General features: G+C 39.3%; 1 protein-coding gene across 1 annotated transcript in view; it reads right to left on the bottom strand.

Annotated features, from left to right (window-relative positions):
- BTBD8 (BTB domain containing 8) overlaps positions 1-22,372 on the bottom strand; it is a 78,429-nt gene extending 56,057 nt beyond the window's left edge. Inside the window, exons 1-4 of the mRNA XM_081144974.1 lie at positions 22,001-22,372; positions 13,681-13,878; positions 6,493-6,725; positions 729-846 (exon numbers count right to left, since the gene is read on the bottom strand). Of these exons, the coding sequence (XP_081001100.1) occupies positions 729-846; positions 6,493-6,725; positions 13,681-13,878; positions 22,001-22,149 (698 nt within the window). The 5' untranslated portion in view covers positions 22,150-22,372. The remainder of the gene's footprint in view (positions 1-728; positions 847-6,492; positions 6,726-13,680; positions 13,879-22,000) is intronic.
- Positions 22,373-25,151: the final 2,779 nt, after the last annotated feature.

Here is a 25,151-nt window from a genome sequence, read left to right as displayed (position 1 = left end):
GAAAAAGAAGAACTGTCTGGGTTCCTCAGTTTTCTGGTTCCAATTCTCGTCCACTGTGAGTCCCAGCTGTACTTCTTTCCTTTGTGTTTCAACAGAAAATCTGTATTTCTTACTAAAATTTTTTTTCTTTTAAGCAGATTTTAGTTACTTGCAAAAAAGAATCCGACTAATACAGGCAGCAGGCTTTAGTTTAAAATCTAAAAGCCTGGAATGTCTAAGCAACCCAACTGTAAAGCAGAATAATGTTGTTGTTTTTTTAAAAAAAGTACACTGAGATATTAAACCTCCTAATCAATGCTATTCATGAGAACCATCCATTCTGAAGGAAAGACTCAGCCAAAATGCATTCAGAGAAAATACATGTCATTCATGTAGAAATAATTATTCTCAATACTAGAATGCCTGTGAAATTAAAAACTGCATTTAATTACATTTTCTGTGACAGTGGCTTTCAAACCTATTTTAGGCAACAGAATATTTTCTTCTAATAAAATCTTAGGGTCATGCCCAACACAGATCTACTCTGGCTGAAACATGTGCACATGTCTGGGTAGGGGCACCTGCAGGCAGAAATTTCTGCCTAATGGCCAACCCCTTCCCTGTTAGAAACCCGCTGAGGCCTGTGTGAATCAGAGCCAGAAAGCCACTGTGCTAGAAAAAGACAGTCATGCTTTTATACTTTATATTGTCACAACCAGGACACAAAAATCAATGACATGCCAAGTTACCTGTGAGTTTTAAAACTTTTTCCATCAACGTAAATATCAGTATCTGGGCAACAATGTTTCGCATAAAGTTTCAATAAGTCTTCTCCTAATTCAGATGCAGGTTCCAAGTCAGAAATATCTTTAAAAGGGAAAAATAAGACTAAAAATTAGTTCCCTTAATATTATAAATATCCAAATATTTGTATTCTAATATTAACAAAAGGTTTTTCCACAGTTACCTTGATTAGCTACTGAAATAGAGCAACAATGACTGGACTATTTAAGTGGTAAATTAAAAATAAAACAACATTTAGAAATCATCTAGCCCAGCTGGGCATGGCTCAGTGGTTGAGCATCGACCTAGGATCCAGGAGATCCAGGTTCGATTCCCAGTCAGGGCACATGCCCAGACTGCAGGCTCGATCCCCAGTAGGGGGCATGCAGGAGGCAGCCGATCAACGACTCCATTATCACTGATGTTTCTATCTCTCTCTCCCTCTCCCTTCCTCTCTCTGAAATCAATAAAAATATATATTTAAAAAAAAAAAATAAATCATCTATACTTTCTGCTTTGAAATAAATATTTCTACTTATATTTAAATATAAATATACCTTTAAACATAAATACACATTTAAATATAGGTAATATTATCATAAAATTATACACCAAAATAGAAGCCACTGCATAAACATCTGACTTAGAAAGTTAGAAAAGTTTCCAATTTTGGTATTTTTCACTACTTAATTCCATCCTATTCCTGAATTTATGTCTAGAATGATTTGTGAACCAAAGAAATTCAACTGAAATCAATGGGATTACTATGAGTTTAGTACATACACAATATGAAGAGGTACAGAAAATAAATAGTTTATAAACTATCTTTACTTCAAAAGATTCACAATTTAGGTAGTGGGAAGTAAAATATAAAACATGTATATATATAAAAAAAACAAACACTACACTGTATATGATAGCTTTGCCAGTCCAGAAACTTTGACCATTAATCTGGTGAGGATCAGTCACAGAGACAGATTCCTCCTAACCAAAATTACAAACTAAGTATTTATAAACCAGGATGCCAATATTGGCCCTACTATCAAAAGAGATTCAGAATCTAACCACTGCTCAATATCTCCACTGCTGCCACCCTAGTCCAAGCCACCACCGCCTCTCACCTGGATTTCTGCATTAACTTCCTCATAGGACCCCTACTCTTGACCCTCACAGTCTATTTTTAACAAATTTTTCAGAGGTATGTTTCTAAATGTAATTTAAACTAAGATTGTGAACTAACATGATGGCCCATCTTAGTTCAAAACCATCTGGCTCTCTCCATTTCTTTTACAGTCAAAGTCAAAGTCTTACAATGGCTTACCAGGCCCCACAACATCTGGCTCCCCATTTCCCCTCTGACCTTATTGCCTACTCTTTGGCTTATTTCTGCACTCAACACCTTCTCATTCCTCCAAATGGCAGGTTATGTTTCCACATTTTCACTGCCATTTCTTCTGCCTTGAACACTCTTCTCCAAGATATTCGCTTGTCTAACCTTCTTACTGCTTTTAAAACTTTTGTCTAAATGTCACCTTTTCAATGAGGCTGACCCTGACCATCCCATTTATAATTGCAATTCCCATCACTAGCACTCTGTTGAGGACGAAAAATTTTCCTCTACCCTTGCAGGTTCTTTCAGCTGGTCTAATAATTACATCAACACGAGACAGATTAACAAAAGAAAATAACCAAATTTAATTACATATGTATGTATAGGAGTACCACATACATGAGAGAATCAGAGACCCCACAAACACGAGAGGTTCAGAGACAGAAAGGTAAAATAAGTTTAAAATGACATCCTGAGCTAAGGAATGAGATAAAGTGCTTGGAGCTTCAGAGGGGAGAATGATAATTTGTGGGATGATGATAAGAGCAGACATTTAGTAATTAGATGTTTGTCCTGCGATACAGATGTCATAAAAAGTTAATTTTTATAATAACTCTTATTATGGGGAAGGCCCACATTTAAACTGTTCAAGGGAGAGGTAAAAGTTTCTCTTGAGCCCACAGGGTCTTAACTGCCTTCAGCTCAAAATAAACCATAGGCCAAAGGAGCACATTTGGGGGAGGCCTGTTCTGAACCCCTTCAACTTCCAACCCTCCTTTCTCTGTCCTATTTTTATTATAGCATGTCACCTTCTAACTTCTTTACTATGTTTATTGTCTATCTCCACCTCACCTTACCTTGTCTAACTAGAATGTAAGTTCCAAAACGGCTGGAAGTCCATTTTAGTTACTGAAATATCCCTCAGACCCCTGGAGAGTGAAAGGGGGCTGGAGATTAAGCTATAAAAACTTCTTGCACAATGAGATTCAGAGAGCTACTAAGTTGGTCAACACACTGACATGCTGGGAGAGTGGCACACCCTGACAGAGTATGGACATTTGTTCTGTATGTAGCCCCTTCACCCCCTACCTCATCCTATGCATCTTTTCCATCTGACTGTTCCTAAGTTGTATCTTAATGTTTTTATAAGTTCTATGAGACAGTCCAGCAAATTATTAAACCTTGAAGGGAGGTGGTCGTAGGAAACCCTGAATTTGTAGTTGCTGGGCTCAGCTGTGGGTAGTAAATATGTCACTCCAAAATATGCCACTTTGGCATAAGGAGAATTTTTAGCTAAAGGTAATTGAGAAGCAGCAAATGCAGGAAAAACTCTTTACTTCTCCCCTAACTGCCTAAAAATAAAGTATAAATTTTCCCTCTTATAAAGAAAATTATAAAGGGAATTTCCATTTGTAAAGGTATCTCCTTACTAGGAAGAAACTACTCTCAGCACTTGACTCACCTACATAACAAAACCACCCTTATTTACTATACATTTTGTCCCCTGGCCTTCCCTCACTTTGCTTCCAACACCCAGTAGCTCAAACTTTTTTCTTTTGTTTAGCCTTAAAGGGGTATATAAACCTCAATCATCTGGCCACCTCCTTGAATCTCATGCTTTGTAAATTCTCTTGGCTCTCTGCTTTCTCTTGCTTTGCTCCAGCTTCCTTGCACTCCTCTGTGTTCCCTCCATAGTCACGTGGCCTTAGAAGCCACTAGGCCAAGGGCCATGCAGATTCCACATGCAATGGTCTGCAGCTGGGAACACAACCTAAGCTACCCTGATGCTGGATGGGATTGTGCAAATATGGAGTGGAAATTCTGGGCAATGGCTTTGATCTTAGCCCTGCTGAAGACAAAATGGGACTTCCTCCAGGGCGGGACAGAGAGAAATGGGTCACTGGAAACTCAGGGGCTTAATTCCAGAGAAATAAAGCTTTCCATAATACCTCATCCTTCCCTGGGGGCCTCAGGAAATTTTTGTTCCTGTGACACCCAAGAAGCCCACTTCGACCAGCACCATGTGGGAACATGAAGAGCACCCCACCGATAACACTACTAAACTGCAGGAAAGGAACACTACCTGTTTTGCTCACTCATAAATCTTTAAGACCTAGCACAAAGTCAATACTCAATTAGATCATGTGATGAATAATGAGAATGGCATTCCAGGAACAAATAGCAAATACAAAAGCACACGGTGACTAAATATAGTTCTTTGGAGGGAAAAGTCAAGTAATTCAGTAAGACAAGAGCTCACAGGGTACAAAGGGGTTTTGAAAACAGGATGGTGTGGAGTTCTAGGCAGGAGCCAGTTCACAAAATCCCTTCATACAACAGAAAAGAATTTTGAGATTTATATTCATGCTATGGGAGACCACTAAAGAATTTTAATAAGAGGAGTGCCATGACTAGACTTGCAATTAACAGACATTGCTCTATCTGATACAAATGGAGGGTGGCACAATGAGAGGCCTGGCTAGCAGCTGGGGTGCAAATTCTCAAGAAAAAGTAGCAAAGTCCTAAAATAAAGAAATGGCAAGAGGATATAAAAGAGAAGTATTTAAGAATATTTAGGGCCCGGCTGGGCGTGGCTCAGCAGTTGAGTGTCAACCTAGGATCCAGGCGATTGGGGTTCAATTCCTGGTCAGGGCACATGCCCAGTTGGAGGCGTGCAAGAGGCAGCCGATCAATGACTCTCTCATCATTGATGTTTCTGTCTCTCTAACCCTCTCCTTTCCTCTCTCTGAAATCAATAAAGATATATTTTTTAAAAAATAATAAAGTAAAAAGAATATTTAATAAATAAATCAATAGATAGGTTGTGAATAAAGGACAGGAGAGTAAATGAGTAGAAAGACAGTGATTTAATTCACATTAATAGGGTATTTAAATAAAGAGCAGGTTGGGAGAGGTGGGTGAGTAGGTTAGTTTGGGACAGGTTAAATTTTGAGATATTTAAGGTATTCAGGGTGGAGGGAAAGTGGGTTTACAGTTGTATGTGAAACACAGTTTATTCTTGTATTATTATTTATTAATTACTGTATTACTTTCCATACAAACTTTTACCCCTCCCTTTATTTAGACAGATACAAGAAGCTCAAAAAAATTGGGAATACCAATTATTTAACAGGCAGAAAAATGATGTGTTGGTGAAGGAGAATGAGGAGTGGCAACAAGGAAAATCAAGAGAGCACCATGTCATAGAACACAGAGGAAGTTTCAAGAGCAAATTCTGCTCTTACTTTAGCTGGATTTCAACCAATATTTGGGAGACCATTTTCTAATAATATATTTGTGTTTCTACATGCTCTGGCCTTTCAGAGAAGAGCACTGGCAAATTTGGATAAAGGAATAAACAGTAAACATGCCTTGGAAGCTAGAGATAATGTGATGCCCCAAAAAGACTTTCCTCACCCCCAAACCATTTATTTTCTTATACTCCCAGGTAGTGAAGCTGCCTTCCTCTCCCTTCACCAGAGAAGATTTCTTTACCTTCCAAAATAAAGCTCTGTCTGTCTGTCTCTCTGTCTCTGTCTCTCTGGTTAGGAGGATGGGCAGATCTACCAGCTACTTTGTGTTCCTCTCCGTGGTGCAATCCCACTGCATGTGAAGGGTAGCATCCAGCCTTCACCAATGAGCCGTATGGGGACTAGGAGCTGGAACTAGCACTAAGATGCTCTGTGAATAATAAACAGTTTGTTCTTTGATCCAGAGATCTCAAGTTTCCTGTTAGAATACTTACTATATCTATATATCTGTATGTCTATATGCATATCCTTAACATCCTCCTTCCGCCAATTCACAATAATTCACAAGCTGTAACCCCTCTGACATCCACTTCTACAAACAAAGGTCCTTTGCAAAGTCAAATGCTATATTTATTGTAGTATTTGTATATTTCTTCACCTTTTAACATGCTTAAAACTAAGCTACCATTTTTATTACGTTCCTAGCTTTCTAAAATGTGTCACAACAAAATTTCCAGTAATTTTTGTGTGTCATGACAATGGTGATTTTTGTGTTGCATGGTGTTTTGTAAGAAGTGCCTATATTATTGTATTATAACAGAACTAACTTTATATTCTGGTAAAGCTTTTATTGCATAGATTAGAATAAGGATTATAACATGTGGAGGTTTAAAAGGAGAATTTTGAGTTATGTGTATATTTATTCATAATAATTCCATCTCCAATTACTTCGGAACACTGGAAGTTGACCATACTATTATTTTCATTTACTCATAAAAAATTTACTTTCATTACATTTACTTTCATTTACTTACTATAAAAAGAGCAGTGAACCGATTTTTGAAGTATGCTTTTCTCTAATTATATCAGAATATAATTACTTTTATGCCTATAAAATTTTATAAAAACCAACACATAAAAATGCCTCACCACTGGAAATAAAATTGATCTCTCCATCGTTGACATCTGGAATTTCATGCTTCAGAAGAGAACAATCAGGTGATTTTTTATCTAAGAACTCTAGAGATGGTCTTCCATCACTGTCAGTACACTTTCCAAAATTGAAGTCATGTTTTTTTTGTGGTACCCCACTCTCTACTATCTTTTTGCTAAGAATTTCCTTTACATAGTTTTTTAAGTTTCGGTTTGATGAGTATACAATCCTAAAAGACAAAATATAAAATATTAATAAAAATAATGGTGATTCTTAAAAGATAGCTTCCCAATGTGCAGCTTTCATATACAACAACTACATAATTTTAAAACCTTTAAAATCTGGACTAACTATAGAAAAGTCAATCTAAAATAGCAGAAAGTTTGAAAAGTAGTCTATAAATTTTTTAATGTTAGACAGGAATATATAATGCCAACAAATTAGATAAACTACATGAAGTGGACAATTCCCACAAAGACACACACCACCAAATCGGACCTAAGAAGAAACAGAATATCTGAGTAGACCTATAATTAGTAATCAAAAATGATGTCCCACAAAGAAAAACCAAGGTCAAGGGGCCTTCACTGGTGAATTCTACCAAATGTTTAAAGAAGAATTAACACCAATCCTTCACAAGCTTTTCCAAAGAGTAGAAAGCAGTTCCTAACTTATTCTGTGAGGTCAGTATTATCCTATACAAAAGCAGCTGCAGACATCACAAGATTAATATATTAATAAAGATGAAAATGTCCTCAACAAAATAATAGCAAACTGAACCCAGCAACATATACAAAGAAGTATACACCATGACTAACTGGGATTTATCTTAGGAAATCAAGGGTAGTTAAACATGTGAAAATCAATTCTATACACCATATTCTATGGTCTGAATGTCTCTGTTCCCTACACGCCCCCCTCCCCGAGCCCCTGCCAAAATTCAAATGTTAAAACCTAATGCTCAGTGTTATAGTTTTAGGAGGTAACACCTCTGTGAAGTGATGAGGTCATGGCCTCATGAATGGGATTAGTACCATTATAAAAGAAGCTCCAAAGAGACCCCTTGCCTCTTTCTACCACGTGAGGGCACAGTGAGAAGTCAGTAGTCCACAAGCCAGAATAGGGCCTTCACCAGAACTCTACCATGCTGGCACTCTGATCTTAGACTTCCAGCCTCCAAAACTGTGACAGACAAATTTCTGCTGCTGATAAACCACCTAGTCTGTGGTATTTTCTTATAGCAGCCTAAATGGACTGAGGCACCATGTCAATACAACACCTACATGATCATCTTAATAAACACACACAAAAATGCATTTGACAAAATCCAACACCTTGTCATGATGAAACACTAAACAAACCAGGAATAGAAGGGAACATACTCAACCTGATGAAGGATGTATTAAAAAACCCTATAGCTAATATCATACTTAATAGTGAAAGACTGAAAGCTTTCTTTCTAAAATCAGCAAGGATGTCTGCTCTCACCATTTCTATTCAATATTTAACTGGAGGTTCTAGCTGAGGTAATTAGGTAAAAAAAAAGAAATAAAAGGTTGGAAAAGAATACATAAAGCTATCTCTATTTACAGATGACAAACCTTTATATAGAGGTTGAATTAATCACCAATAGTCAATGATTTAGTCATTCATGCTTATGTAATGATGCCTCCTTAAAAACTCTAAAGGATGGGGTTCAAAGAGCGTTTAGGTTGGTGGACATGTGAAGGTACTGGGAGAGTGGTGTGTCCAGAGAAGAAAGCTCTGTGTCCTTTCCCACATACCTGGCTCTATTCATCTCTTCCATCTGACAGTTCCTGAGTTATATCTGTTTATAATAAAATGGTAATCTAAGTAAATAAAGTGTTTTCCTGAGTTGTGTGAGCTGCTTTAGCGAATTAATTGAACTTAAGGTAGGAGTCTTGAAAACCTCCAAGTTATAGTCAGTTGGTCAGAAGCATAGGTAACAACCTGGACTTGGGATTGGCATCTGAAGTAGGGAATGGGAAGCAGTCTTGTGTGAATGAGGCCTTAACCTGTGGGATTTGATGCTTTCTCCAGGTATATATTGTCAGAATTTAGTTAAATCTATAGGACACCCAGCTGGTGTCTGGAGAATCTCAGAATTGCTTGGTGTGAGGAAAAATCGCCACACATTTGATGACCAGAAGTGTCAGAACTAAAGTATTCTATGAGTAGAGTATTAAGAGTGGAAGAGACACAAAGGAGAGTGTTTTTCCTTTACAGGTGTCCAGAAAATCCAATGGGAAAAGAATAGTCTCTTTAAAAAAATGGTGCTGGGACAACTGGATATCCAAAAGAATGGTGCTGGGACAACTGGATATCCAAACACAAAAGAATGAAGTTGGACCCTATGTTCACACTATATACAAAAGTTAACTTAGTCAAAGATCTAAATATAAGAACTAGAAGTATAAAACTTTTGTATGTATACACAGGTATAAATCTTCATGATTTAAGATTAGGCAATGGTTTCTTAGATATGACATCAAAAGCACAATTAACAAAAGAAAAGGTAGATAAAATAGAAATCATAGAAATTTAAATTTTTTGTGCCTTCAAGGATACTATCAAAAAAGTTAAAAGACAACTCACAGAATGGGAGAAAACTTTTGTAAATCATTTATCTGATAAGATATTGTATCTAAATATATGAAGAATTTCTACAACTCAATAAATATAAAGACAACCCAATTTTAAAATAGGCAAAGAACAGACAATTCTCTAAACAAGATATACAATCAGCCAATATGCACACAAAACGATGTTCAAAATCATTAGCCATCAGAGAACTCAAATCATAACCACAAGATACCACTTCATAACCATTAGGGTGGCTATAATAACAAAGATAACAGAAAGTTTTGTTGAGAATGTGGAACAATTGAAACATGGTAGTAGGAATGTGAAATGGTATAGCCTTTTTGGAAAACAGTCTGGCATTTCCTCAAAAGTTTACCATATGACACAGCAATTCTACTCCTAGGGGTATAACATGAATTGAAAACATTATGCTGACACAAAAACCTGTACATAGTGTTCACAGAATTATTCATAACATTAAAAAGTCAAAACAACCCAAATGTCTATCAGCTGATGAATACATAAATAAATATGGTATATCCACATGTACAGAAAAGAGTTAACATACAGGCCTGACTTATCTTCTGTAAGGCTAACAAGGTCAGCTCTTGGCTGGTATCTGAAAACATGATTTCAGGAGTGTTCCTAGCATTTTGTAAATGACAAGGGTGGCTCATTTTGCCTAAACAATTGTTTTATGCTAAACACCTCTTTTCCTTCTAGGAATCTGGAATATGGGTATACATTAGGCAAAGAATGCATATGTAACCAACCCCCAATAAAAACCCTTGGTGTTGGGTCTTTAATGAGCTTCCCTGGTTGGCAACATTTCAGAAATGTTGTCACAACTCATTGCTAGGGGAATTAAGGATACCCTGTATGACTCCACTGGGAAAGGACCCTTGGAAGTGTGCACCTGGTTTCCTGTGGACTTCACCCCATGTGCCTTTTCTCTATTTCCTTGTAATAAATTATAGCCTGGATTATGACTATATCCTGAGTCCTGTGAGTCTTCCTCACAAAATCATCAAACCTAAGGAAGGTCTTGGTGACCCTTGATCCTTGAAATATTCAGCCATAAAAATGAAATACTGATGAACACCACAACATGGATGAACCTTGAAAATATCATACCGAGCTTAAAAAGCCAGACATAAAAGGCCATGTACTACTAAATGATGCCACTTATATGAGCCTACAATAGGCAAAGCCATAAAGACAGAAAGTAGATTATCAGTTGCCAGGAACTAGAGGGGAGGAAAGAGTGGGAGGTGACTGCTAATGGGTATGGGGTTTCTTTTTACGATGAAGAAAATATTCTGGAATTAGACAGTGGTGATGGTTGCACAACATTGTGAATACAGACCCTTGAATAGCCCAGGTTTAAATCAGCACTTAAATGGACCTGTGCAGTTCAAATCTGTGCTGTCCAAGGGTCAACTGTACTCTAAAATCACTGAATTAAACACTATGAAAGAGTGAATTTTATAATAAGCGAATATCTCAATTTTTAAAAAGGAGAATGGAATTGGTGAGTGTGATAGATAACTGTTGAGATTTAATGTGAAAGGGAGCAGAGCATTAGATAGAGCATTAGCTGGTAGAGTACTAGCTGGAGGGGAAGTGGGATAAGGAGAGGGTTTCATTGATTTTTTAGGTGGAGGAGCCGGGATACCATGTTTACATGCTAATGATAAGATCCAAGAGAAGGGAAACTTGTTTTCTGAAAGTGAAAATTGCTGGAGCAATGTCTCTGAGTAGGTGAAAAGGAATAGAATGAGATCTAGTGGACAAGTGGAGGAATTGATCTTAAAGCATGGACAGTTCATCAATAGTAACAAGAGGAGAGACAAAGCATAGGATACAGATGCAAGTAAGTAGCTGTGGGAGAAATCTGTGCAAGTTCTCTTCCAATTGCCTTGATTTTCTCAATGAAATAGAAAGCAAGGTCATAAAGTGAGAATGAAAATAAGGGAAGAGCACTTGCAAGTCCGAGGAGGAGGAGATGTGCAATATCCTCCAGGAGAGCGGGAGAGCAAATGAAACTAGGGAAATATTACGATTCATGTAATATGACCAACAGCACTAAATGTCTACCTGAGGTTCATGGTCATGATTTAAAGCAAGACTGATTAGCATGTGTTTTTCTCTTGTTTTATTCAACTGTATGGATGCAGGAATGGAGAAGTCAAAGGATTACAATTAAGGTTTGGAGTTCTGACATGCAAATAAGACAAATTTAGAGGTGATGAGGGAACAGAGGCTTATGTAAAGGAAGTGATACGATAGAAAGGAATTTAAGCAGAGTAAGGATGGAAATGAAAATATATGAAGATAAGAAACAATAAAAATGTGGTAAGATTAATTGCAGCTCCTGGTGGAGTTGATGAATTAGTAGAAGTGGAGTTTTAAGGGAGTAAGCTAGAAAGATAGGAAGTAGAAGTTAAGAGACTGAGATGCTTGGACTCAGATTGTGGAGAGTTGCAGTTACTGATAATGACATAAATTATGCTTTCACTTGGTACTGAGTGGTTGAGATATAATGGAAACAAGATTATTAGAAGATGGGGATTAAGGAACTAAGCAGCCATGGTACTGAAAACACCATTTATGTGGCAACTGCAACTAGCAAAATGTCTGTTACAAGAGAAACTGGCAATAGTCAGTTTCACTGAGGAATGAGGCTGACTGACCAGGGGATCTACACATGACTGGCTAGTGGTACAGACTTGTAAAATGAGATTCAAAGACAGGGTTTAGGAAGAAAGAAGAAAGAAAGGTCTGGAAGAACTAATACAGTTCACAAGCATTTAAAAATGTACCTGGGAATTTGTTTTTATGGAGGTATGCTGAGGTCAACAGATCAGGAGACGAATGTCATTGGAAAAATAGCTACTTGCAGTTCCCAAGAGGAGTGGGGAATACCACATCAGGAAGGGCTGAATGGGGAAGCAACAGGGTGGGTCTGGAGGCAGGAGGAGCAAGGGCAAAGCGTGGGCAAAAGCCTTTATTGTGGTTTTGTGGGAAGGGGCGAATGAGGCAAGGCAAGCAGCTGAGCAAATTTAGGACTGGATAATTTGAATGTGTGTGTGTGTGTGTGTGTATGTGGAGGGGGGGTCCTTTGAGCTATAAAGGTGGTCTTTTAGTTGCTTGGTACCTGGCCCTGGAATGATTAGAGCAGAGGAATATTGCTTTCTGGAGTGTAAGAACCAGATAAAAGCCATGGGTGTCTGAATGAACTCTGAACTGGTTTGCTTATAAAAGGCATGCTTACAGGAAATTAGCTAATCCTGGGAGAAGCAGTCCTTCCACCAACTGGGTCAGTAGGGCCTCAAATGCCAAAGCATCAAGAACACAGAAAATATAGTTAAATATAATTAATACAAGAATATACCTATCCCACCCACTTCTAGCCCTATTAGCACAGAGGATATGGGAGAGAAAATAGCCACCACCCAAGAAAGCTGCAGGGGATATGGAATCCTTTGTTCTGTGTTGTTCTATGTGTTTACATGACTGACACTTTACCCCAGCATCTCCCAGTTATTGATGTTAAACTGAAAATTCAAAGGTCTTCCCTCTTTTCTTTCCTTCACACACACATGCACACATACAAATATACACACACTCTCTCTCACAACTATAACAGGGGATGTCTTATTGGAAAATCAAAGATTTTAATGATCTTGAGTTAAATTTTAATCATGAGGTCATAAAGCAAGCACTACTTTCCACTGTCAATCATTTGATCCATATCTGAAGTCACTGTATAAAAAACAACTTTTCAAAGACTGCATTTCCAACTCTAACTCAAGTATACACCAAAGGAACTCTATAAAAAGTAACAACATAACGGAATATTTCAAAATCTTTATTGGTTATTTAAAAAGAAAGAATGCATTGAAGACACTTATAAGGAGTGAATTTTACAAAGTAAAACCTCAAAAATCTATTTTATCAGAATTTTTACTAAAAATATTTTTAATCTCATATTTTCCATTTTAACCCTCTACTTATGCTTTATAGTAATGTAGACGTTTCAATGCAAAGCACTAAAAAAAAGAGGGGGAGGGTACATCACAAACACTTTGTATGTGCAAGAGAGTACATGAGATACCACTGGGGATGCTCACATCAATGAGAGGATCTAATCTCAGGGGGCTTATATAACCACAGACATATATGACTAACCTAATACAAGATATAATGTGACTAAGTGCTTAAAAGAGAGGACTGTGAAGTGCTATGAAGGACAAAGCATTTATCAAACTCCTGTCCTAAACATGAGAAAACAGGCTAAGAGAAATCATAAAACAAGATAATGCACAGCCAGAAGGCAGATCTCTCTCAAGATCAATCTTAAGTTAGTACTTAGCTTCTCCCAACACTAAGTCTCCTAATACTCTTAACACTAATACATAGCCTCTGCTAATACTAATTTAAGGTAATTTGGAATTTAAATGAATGGCTTTTTCTTAGAAGTTTATAAAAATATATGAAATAAAAACATATACATATGTTTTAAAAAGAATTACATATTAGGCTTAAATATAAGAAAAAAAGATAAAGAATGCACTTACTGCAAAAATGTCCTAAATTCTGAAGCTTCAAAGTTCTCCACAGCAACAGGCTCATGATTTGTTAAATTATTTGATGTCTGTCCAATACTATGAAAATAGAAGTCAGGAACCCTTGCTAAAAGGATCGCTCTGTGTGCTTTGAATAAAGTACAACCTATAGAGAAAGTAACATCTGTATGGATTTCTTCCTTTAGAAGCCTGTCAGGAATAAAAAGGAACCATAGTTTAATTAGTGATACTCATAAATATGTAATATACCCATTGTTATAAAATAGGTTTTAAAAATAACACAAACTAAATACAGAGGTAACATAAAATAAATGTTAATACAAAAAAGTTTGTTCTCAGTTCATTCCAAAGAACACTAATACTGGTTTAGAATCTAATTTTCCAAAAGTTATACGTGAAAACAAAAGTAATTTCACTTAAAGAGTAAGATACTTTTTCAAAAAATATTTCTTTTTATTCCTTTTAATAATAGTAAAGTTTATCTTCTGCTACTTATGTTGATTTTCTATTTCAGATTTATTTTGAAAAAAATACAAAGTAGTAATATAGTTGACTATTGTGCAGAATCAATTTTTTAAAATCTTACTAAAATTGCCGCCAAAAAAGTAACCAGTTAACAACACCAACAAACCAGATATAACAACAGACAATACAGATTAGAAACTGGTACACTTTCTTCTGACTATTGTCAAATACCAAGTCTGAAATGCAGATTTGGCTGTCAAGAATGTGATATTTAAGCCCTTTTCCATCCCCTTCCCCCAACAAACACAACTAATCATGCTCTAATCTATTTTTTTTCCCATTTAAAAAAAAAAATCTTTATTGTTGAAAATATTACAGATGTTCTAATCTATTATTAAAATAATCTAAAACCCATTCAAATACCTTTACTAATGTACAGACATAGTATATATGCCCACTGATTACATGTATAGTAAAGAGACAGAAGAACAGAAATTAGCATCATAATAGAAATTGTGATAATATAATCTTTTGTCTCCGTGGTAACTATATTTTTACTCTCTCTATATTAAGCACTTCATATTACTATAACACTATCATCAGCAAGGTACGTATTCTCAGAGGACTTGTATATTACATGGTATAACTGGCAATCAGAACCAATTCACTATAGGAGGTACAAGTAATGGATGAAGAGATCCATTACAGTGAAAGCTTAGAATGTTGCCATTGACACTCACTCCCCGAAGACCAAGTTAATGGCTCCTTCCTCTGATCCCATCACACTCAGTACACACCTCTATTACAGTACTTCCGTCATTACATCATCATTTTTATGTGTTTTTTCTCCGTATTAGACAATGAACTCCCCAGTATATAGCAAGAGCTCGATATCTGCTTGTTAAATTTTGTTGTGTTTTACCCTAAACAAAATGCTTCAGAACAAAGCTTTCAGAACCTTGGAAACAATGAGCAAACAAATGCATTTTAGTCAACATTTTCATCAATGAATTATTTTCAGTTGATTTTTAAAGTTATGCAAAAATGTATTGGTCTCTCAAAAATTAATAAAAACTCAAATTGTACAAATAATTTGTTCCTCTCGCCCACTCACCTTCTTCCCATTCCCCACTTGTCAAGTGAATAAGGAAGCATTGCAGTTGTTAGCCATACAACCTTCACTCGAGAATCTGTCTTGCTGCTCATAATAGATGCTCATGAGTATTTGCTCAATTTAAAAAAGTTAATGTGTCTTAAAAATTGTTAACGTGAAAATATAGTGCTTTTTATTTTATAAAACCCCTTGTATCAGTTACAAGTAACAATATCTAATTTGGACCTCTTAAACATTAAGGGAGATTTATTGTCTCATCTAACAGTAAGGTTTAGAAGAACAGGTTGGAGTAAAGGCTTAATGATGTCAAGGCCCAACTTCTTTCCATATTATTTCTCTGTCAACAACTACCATATTAACCTATCTAAAGCATTTTAGACTGCTGAGTAAACCTGGTTATCACTAAAAATTTATTGAGCAAGTATACTATGTACTAAGCATTGCAGATATAAAGATGACTAAAACATAATATCTGCCCTTGAGGAGTGTACAGAATAATACTAGGAAGGCCAGGCCTGAAAACTGAAGAGCATGATATTTTCAATAGCACAAATAAGTAAATTTTTTTCAGAGACAGACATAAGGCCTTATAGAGGGCATGAAAACCAAATGGGATTTTGAAGATTGAATAAGAGCTGGTCAGGGAAGCAAAGCAAGGTAGAAAGGAGTTCCTGGTATGTGGAGTGTGGAGCTACAAATTGGTCAGCAGAGTACTGAGATGAGAAGAGGAAGAGGCAGCTGTAGGGATAAAGATGAGTGAGAGGCAAAGAGCTAAACTCTTACAGTTGAAGGAGAATTACTAAATGGTTTGAAACACGAACAAATTCATTTTTCAAAAAGTGACCTGATAATTGTGTAGAAGAGGAATTAGGGGAACATGAGAATGAAGATGAGAAAGCTACTACACAGCACAGATGAATGATGTAAAGGACTTGAGCCAGGAGATGACTGGTGACAGAGAACAGGGATAGAGGAGGCAGGAGCTAAGTTTGAAGATGGGTCAGGGTAAGCCTGTCTAGAAAAGACGGTGGTGGGCTGAGTGGAAGCTACACTAACCCTCTCCTGGGACCAAACTGGAATTACAACTAAAATATAGAAAAACCATCCTGAACAATCAACTGCAACTGAAGGCAAGCTGGAGAGCACCCTAATAGCCAAGGAGGAAACATGGAGACCACATAGAGACTGGTAGAAAGTGCGGAGGTGCGAGAGGGCTGGCTGGGCTCCCAGAGGCAGCAGCTGAAGCTCCGGAGGGAGATCTCAGCTGTGGGGGTTCCCACTGAGAACTCTGGGGCCTAAACGCCAGGCTGGGCTTCCCAGCCAAGAGCACCAGACCTGAGAGAGGTGCCCACATAACAACTGGCTGTGAAAAGCAGCAGGGTTTCTGTCTGCCACAGAGAGATGGCTAGAAATGCAGGCATCCTCTTAAAGAGCCAACACACAAAGTTTGTGTGTAGCTATTCACCTTGGGCTCCAGAAGAGGGAGGGCAGAGTGGACTAGAACTGTGTGAGAAGAATCTAGGGTTGTGGGCTCTGGGGATTGAGATCAGAAGGCACCCATCTGGATTCCTGTGCCTGTGCAGAGTCATTCCCCCATACTGCAGAGGACATCTTTTTCAGGCAGACAATTTGCAGCTTTTGCCTGAAGGGGGAAGCAATTGCCCCACCTTGCTGGAAAAGTCTCACCTTACCCAGAGGAGTTTCTACAGCCTGAGGCTCATTAAGAAAATCAGATTAATCAGTCTGCAGGCAGAGGCAGACCTCAGAGTGCTTTGAGTCTTTGCCTGATCTGCTTCTGGACCCGGGCTCTGGAAAAGCAGACTTTGGTGTGCATTTTGGTCCTGTTCAAACACACCCAACCCCAACAGAGGAGATCCCAAGCCCTGGGTTGTTGATAGCTCCAAACAGGGTACTCAGGGCCAGTCACAAACTGCGTCTGACATTGGCCTGCACCAGAGACCTTCCAAAAAGACTGAGAAGCCTAGCAGATCTACCTAATACACAGAATCAAACCCAAACAGGCAGCCAAAATGGGAAGACCAAAAAACAAGCCCCAAATGAAACAACAAGAGAAGTCTCCAGAAAGAGCTACATGAAATGGAGATAAGCAATCTATCAGATACAGAGTTCAGAATACTGATTGTAAGGACGCTCAACAGCGTGAAAAAATATCCAAGAAGAAAAAACAATGAAAAAACAGGATAGTCTAAGGGACCTGTGGGACAACATGAAACATAACAATATTAGTGTCACTGGAGTGCCAGAGGAGGTCAAAAGTAAGCAAGGAATCTGTTTGAAGAAATAATGGCAGAAAATTTCCCTAACCTGGTCAAGGATAAAGTCACACAAGTTCAGGAAGCACAGTCTCAAGCAAGAAGAATCCAAAGAGGCCCACACCCAGACACATCATAATTAAAATGCCAAAAATTAAAGACAAAGAGACTATTAAAGGCAGCAAGAGAAAAGCGATCTGTTACCTACAAAGGAGCTCCCATAAGCCTGTCAGCTAACTTCTCATCAGAAACTCTACAGGCCAGAAGGGAATGGCATGAAGTATTCAGGTAATGAAAAGCAAGGATCTGAAACCAAGACTACTCTATCCAGCAAGGCTGACATTCAAAATAGATGGTGAAAAGAGCTTCCCAGACAAAAAAAGGCTGAAGGATTTTATCACCACCAAACCAGCATTGCAGGAAATGTTAAAGGGACTGCTGTAATCATAAGAATAAAGCGAGAGAGAAACATAGGCATAAGGAATTAAAATGGCAATAAATAAGGACCTATCAATAATAACCTTAAAAACTTTAAGGGAGAGATCAACAGCAATAAAGTCATAGCTGTGGATTTTAACACCCCACTGACTTTGCTGGATAGATCTTCCAGACAAAAAGTCAACACTATCTGACCCTACAACTTAAAGAATTAAAAAGCTCCTGTGAAGCTGTCCGAACCAGGGCTTTTGTTTGCTGGGTTTTTTTATTACTGCTTCGATTTCATCAGTTGTTATTAGCCTATTCAGTTTTGCTGATTCTTCCTGATTCAGGTTACATGATCTCACTCATATGTGGAATCTAATAAACAAAACAGACTGAGGAACAAAATAGATCCAGAGACATAGAAGCATGGAACAGACTGATGACTCTCAGTGGGAAGGCGGGGGGTGAGAGGGTGGTGGAGAGAGATTAATCAAAGAACTTATACGCATATGTACATAACCCATGGACACAGACAATAGTGTGGTGAAGGCCTGGGGGGATGGGGTGCAGTTGCAGGGTGGAGGGATCAATGGGGGGGGAAAGGGGGATACCTGCAATACTTTCAACAATAAAGATAAATTTTTTAAAAAGAGAATAGGGATGGGATTAAAATATATTTAGGTAATAAAACTGGCAGTAGTTGGTGACTGGATATAGAAGCTGAGGGGAATAACCTAGGATCTCTCCAATATTTGGTTTGGACAACTGGGTGCTGGTGATGCCACCAACCTTTAATCTATATCTGCTCTTCCAATTTCCCTCCTAAACTCCAGACATATTTCCAATGATCTCTTTGATGTGGCTTCCTGAACATTCACCATGCTCCTCCCTTTCAAATGTCCTAAGGTTTGGCACCATCTTCTATACTTCCCTTTCCCTGTTCCTCCACATGTAATTGGTCGCAAAGCTCGCCAATAGCACATATGAATCCCTTTCACCTTTTCCATTTCCACCACCATTATGTATCTCTAGACTATCACAAAATCTCCTGGCTGGTTTCCTTGTTTACAATTTCTCTTTCCTCAATTCAAGACCTAAATATGTTGATCCTTTACTTAAATAAAACACCAATGGGTACACCTGAAACTAATATAAAATAATATAGAATGTTAAAAAAAAAAAGTACCAATGGCTTTCCACTGCCTCCAAATACATTCCAAACTCTTTACTGAAAAAAGGCCTCCATGATTTAGTGTTAGTTTACCCATTTACGCTTATCTACTGTCACTTTGACTGCCTGCCATCACACAGTCCCTTCCCACATAAAGCTTCCAAATTCATTTATTATTTACATATGGCCCTGCTTAGTACCATATGACCCTGAGGCTCTTAACCCCATGTGGATGGACAACAGACTGATCCACGGTTAGCCATCAGCCAATGCAGTAGTTAAACAAGTAAACTCTGGCAGAAATGTTCTATAGTAAACAGGGACCAACTAATCACACTCTTGAGAGAGTTGCAAAGCTAACCCAGAGTAGAGTAAGAAAAAGAAATGTGTAAGGAGAGAAGCAAAGACAAAGAAACAGTTACTGGACAAATCAGTTCATGTAACTACTGCAGAGAAGTCAGACTGGGTTCAAATTCTGGTCGTGTGACCTTGGGCAAGTGATTCTAATGTGAGCTTGACTGGCAACATTCCACCGCTTATTCTCTAATGCTCAGTTTCCCTGTGTGTTAAATGGGAATAATAACAAGACTTACCTCACAGGGGAGTAAATAAACCATTATGTCTCAGACCAGGGTCTAGCTAATAGTAGGAAGGCAGTAAGTATTTTTACTACAATTGTTGTGAATAATGGTCCATTTCTCAATTAGTTTTACTGTACAGTTGCTTTTATATCCCCAGCAACTTTCCAATTCTACATCAGATCTGGCTTTTTTATTTTGAAACTATTTCCTGTTTTTCCTTAATTCTCTATATATCCTATTACCTCCGGTAGCCCAGAGATGTCTATTCCTTGCTGTTTAGAAGAATCCAATACAACTTGCTTTCCCAAACTATATCAAGCTCTTTCAAATCTCTATGCCTGTGTAAAAGCCATTCCCCTTGTTTAAATACACTCTGATTTCTCCTTTCCTAATCTCTACCTATTCAATTTTAATCAACCCCCAAGAGATAATTCAAATGTCACCCTAAAAAAGCCTTCCACAACTCACCTGGGTCCCATCACTTTTTTTTTAAAATCCTCACCAAAGGATATTTTTAAAATTCCATTGCTTTTCAGAGAGTGGGAGAGAGAAAGAGAGAGAGCGAGAGATAGAAACATCAATGAGAAAGACACACATTGATTGCTTGCCTCCCGTACACACCTTGGACCAGGGCCAGGGATGGAGCCTGCAACCAAGTTACCTGCCCGTGACTGGAATCAAACCTGAGACCCTTCAGGCTGAGGGTCAATGCTCTAACCACTGAGCAAAACTGCCAGGACCCAACATCACTTTTGTTTGGCTGTTATCTCTCTCACTAGAGTTTAAGCATAAACACCAAAGCCATGTCTTATTAATCTTTCATTCTTCAGGACCTCGTACAGAGCTAGGTACACAGTAGGTGCTAGCTACTTCATTAATATTTGTAGGAAAAAATCAAAGCTATTGCTGTGCTTAAAGAATATTAGCATTTAAGGTGGCTGCGTGAGCATGTGAAGTTGTTTTGTAGTTAAAAAGATGCTACACCTGTATTTCTTTACTTGTAATAACTCGGGAGCTCAGGGTCCCATCGTTACCTGCTGCTAGAATGAGGATAAGTTGTTCAAGTGCTGTACTTTTAACCTCATTTTCTTTATATACATTAGATATATTAACTTCCTGAAATTCATGACATTTTATGCTCACAATACAGTCAGAAGAATAAAGCCACTGAAGAGGAGTACCTCATCCTCAGCAACTTACCCGAGAAACACAACTTCAGTCTTATTTCTTCCATCTTTTACATCAATCCACAATTGGTGGAGACAAAGGGGCATCTCTGATAGGCCCAAATTAAAAGGAAACATTTTTACCTTATAAAGTTCAGTTGTTAACTGCTGGAGCCTAAATGTAGACAGCTGCACAACTGTTAGTTATTAGTTGTAACTGTTTACTCTAATTTAGTAGTTCTCAAAATGTAGCCTGAGGACAGCAGTACCAGCATTACTAGGGACCTTGTTAGAAATGCAAAAACTTCAGGGCCCATCCCAGACCAACTGAATTAGGCCTATGGTCTGGGACCCAGTAAATCTAAATTTTAACAAACCCTCCAGGTGATTTTGATGCACACTAAAGATCAAGAATCAATGTTTTGGTGGAAATGGAAATTAGCTAGGGAATACTTCTAAGCTTTATTTTCTTTATAAACTGAGATGACTTTAGCTAGGGTCACCATAGCCTGGGTGAAGCTTCACAACAACCCTCCGTCTATCTGCTTTAGTCTTCATGGGAGCTGGGAGTTGCTGGGAGCTGTAGAGTGTTCTAGGTGGAGAGGGGAAGGCAGGTTGCAATCGCTGTTTCTATGTAAGCATTTGATAAATTGTTTAAAGAGAGCTCAGAAAAAAAGAAACCTCCAAAGCTCGAGTAATTTGTTCTGTTCTTCCTCATTCTAATTTTTTTTTTCTGCCTAATTTTATCGTTTTTCTTAAAATTGCTTAAGCTTAGAAAAACTTGTGCACGTTTCAGGACCAAGAAACCTGGGGGCACCCGGACCTTAGCGATATCTGTCTTTCAAGACCTAAGCCGTGTTGTTACTGGTGCTGCACGTAACTATGATATTGATTTTGGTTTTATTTTACACCCGGGGTTCTCTTTTTGAACCTGGTACGTGGTCTCCGAGGTGCTCGGGAGCGAACCGCTTCATAGGGAGGAGACTGCAGAACATCCCCAATCGCCCGAGGCGAAGAGAACAAGGCGGGAGGAACCGAGACCGAGAAGGAGCCGCAGCGCCAGCGGCGGAGGTGGGCGCGTTAGAACTGAAGCGGCCAGAGTTCCCGCCGCCTCCTACCTGAGCAGATCCTGGCCGAGCTGCTCCGACACCAACGCCTTCAGCCGGCGCCGCTCACACGGCCCCTTCCTTGGCAACCCCTTACTGCACACGCCAGGGGACCCCACAGGTGCCGTCGGGGCCACGCTCCCCTCCCCACAGCGGGCCATGTCCCACCGAGGTACGGCGGTGCCAGGCGTGCCCAGGACACTGCCTCACTCCCCGCCTCCCGGCGAAAGGGGCGTCTCCGCCCGCGCGCTCGGCCGCCACCCGAATCCGCCCCCTAAGGGAAAGGTGACGCCTCTTGTCAGTTCTTCGGCTGTTCCGTACGGCAGCCGAGCAGCGGTCCCGGAAACCACCGAGGCCCGGGCCGCGCCGGCACGTGACGCGGGCGGCTGCGCGCAGGCGTAGTCGCTCTGTTTACCTCCGCCGGCCAGGACCCCGCCCCTCGCGCGCAGGGGGCTGATGGGCCCCGGGACTACCCGGTCCTCGTGGTCCTTTCCCGCGTCCCTCTTTGCTCTCGGGTTGGTGTTAACTGTGCATTTTAATAGGGTTTTAAAATTGAGAGCCGAGTTCTAACAACCCGTGCAGCCTTTCTACATTGTGTGGGATGTCAGAGATTTTTTTACCCCCCGGCTTTAGAAAAGACAGGTTCGCAAAACCTTTCCAGAGGCGAGTGGCACTCCCTAGCTTAATGGCTTTGGGCAAGAGAAATTGGGGGTGCTAGGGTGCGGGGGTTGGGGGAAAACATAAAATCAGCGGGAGTCAGAACACTCCTGAGCCCCCTGCAAAGGGTGTGTACAACATCCAGCGTGGCGCGTATAACTGCTCCTGGACCTCAGCTGAGAAACCTCAGGTTATATGCCAGCGCTTTGCTTTTAGAGCTACAAAACTTATGGCGATGAAGAGAGGAGGTAAAGTTGTAGGGGCAGAGCCTTTGAGCGGGGAAGTGGGAGGACTGATGAGTTACAGGGTTTTGAATATTTTTGCCCGAAGAAAATAGCTGTAGTGGAATCATTGAAAAAGCCTTTTTTTTCTTTTTTCCTTTTTGAACACTATACTTTCTCCAAAGGAAGAAAGTTCATTCACTTTCATTCAGCAGCGCTAGTACAAGGTAACGAATGAGATACTAATTGCTTGGAAAATATATGGACCTTGTCCCATAAAATTGGCCAAGAAGTGGCCGTTTCTCCAAATAATGTCCTCAATTATTCAGACACCTTAATTAAAACGTAACTAGGTAATTGATTCTAATTCCTGTAGAGAAGAGGGTGTCAGAGATAATATAATGGTTAATATTTATTGAGTGCTTATTAGGTGAGAAAAGTGCTCTACTTGCTTTATATGTGTTGATTCACGACCACCATTTAGATAAGTGCTGCTATGAGCCCAATTTACAGATAAGGAAGCATGCACATTTAGATGCTAAAAATGTAAAGAAACATAGGAAGTGCAATAGAAAAGTTAGGAAAGTAGCTTAATTTTGGGAGGAAGGAGACTCTTATAATTATGCTTGGGGGCCTGGGGGGTCTGGCAAAGTTTTACGTTTTGGTCCGAGTGTTAGTTGCAAGAGTGTTCATTTTTAAAAAGATTATATTTAGCCCTAGCCAGTTTTTCCCAGTGGTTAGAGCATCCACTGGAGTACTGAAGAGTTCTGGGCTTGATCCCTGGCCCAGTCCCGTGCGGGGGAGTGCAGGAGGCAACCAATCGATGTTTCTCTCTCTGTCCCTTCCACTCTCTGAAAAGTAATGGAAAAAATATCCTCGGGTAAGGATTAAAAAAAATTACATTTATTTAATATATATTACATACTTATGTAATAATTATTAGCTACATATTTGTTTGATGTAGTTTTATCTATTTGTTTTACTATGAAAAGATTTTTAAGTGTTACATATTAAAAGGGTTAAATAAAGTTATGTTAAACATTTCGAGTTAAAAGATAGAGTATAATAATGACCCAGAATTCCCCTTCCTGTCAGATGGAGGTGGCTTTGCTGAGGGTCACATTGAGCTGCCAGGGGCTTCTGTGGTGCCTTTAGGAGTCAATAACATGGCAGAAGACATCAAGACCAAAATCAAGCCCAGCCGGCGTGGCTCAGTAGTCGAGTGTCTATCCATGAACCAGGAGATAGTGGTTCGATTCCCAGTCAGGGCACATTCCTGGGTTGCAGGCTTGATACCCAGCAGGGGGTGTGCTGGAGGCAGCCGATCAATGACTGTCATCACTGGTGTTTCTATCTCACTCTCACTCTCCCTTCCTCTCTCTGAAATCAATAAAAACAAAAAAAGACCCAAATCAAGAACTACCAGACTGCCCCTTTTGCTTCTCCAGCCAGACCCAGACAAAGAACTGTTGGCCGAACTACCTGGATCTCCACCACTGTGAGAAGACAATGAGTGCTAAAAGGGGTGATGTCTTGATGTGCAGATGATAACTGTGTGTACAAGTCCCTCTGCCTCATATCCTGGGTGTCAGCCCGGGACATCCACTAGGCAGAAGGCAGTTGCCTGGGCAGATGTGAACTGCACCCCACCTCTCCTCTGTCCTCCATGCTTCTCCCAAGAGATAGAGGAAAGGGGACCTAGGTACATCCCACCCTGGGATCCTGAATCATGGCTTAATACTAAATACTTGTCGGAAAAGTGAAAAATACATGACCCTGATTTTAGGTATAGCTCATTTTCTAATTAGAAACAATTTCACTGTTAAACACAATTGTTTGAATAAAGATATACCTTGGCAACTCCTTTACATGAAAATCTCTTAATTACATTACTATTTTCCAGTACATCTTAAAAATCATTGTTTTTGAATTACATGTGTATGTATTATTGTCATGGGAATATCAAGCTGGGTAGGTGCTGTAGACTGAATATCTGTGTCCTCTCCAAATTCATATATGGAAACCTAATCCCCCATGTGATAGTATTTGGAGGTGGGGCCTTCAGGAGGTGATCAGGTCACAAGGGTGAAGCCCCTCATGAATGGGATTAGTGCCCTTATAAAAAACACTCCAGCCTGGTCTGGCGTGGCTCAGTGGTTGAGCATCGACCCAGGACCCAGGAGATCACGATCAATTCCTGGTTAGGGCACATGCCCAGGTTTCAGGCTCGATTCCCAGTAGGGGGCGTGCAGGAGGCAGCCGATCATCAAGGTTTCTATCTTTCT

Source organism: Miniopterus schreibersii (genome assembly GCF_964146895.1).
Source record: "Miniopterus schreibersii genome assembly, chromosome: 8".
In the NCBI taxonomy this organism is placed as follows: domain Eukaryota; kingdom Metazoa; phylum Chordata; class Mammalia; order Chiroptera; family Miniopteridae; genus Miniopterus; species Miniopterus schreibersii.
This window is presented reverse-complemented; position numbering and strand designations above follow the sequence as displayed.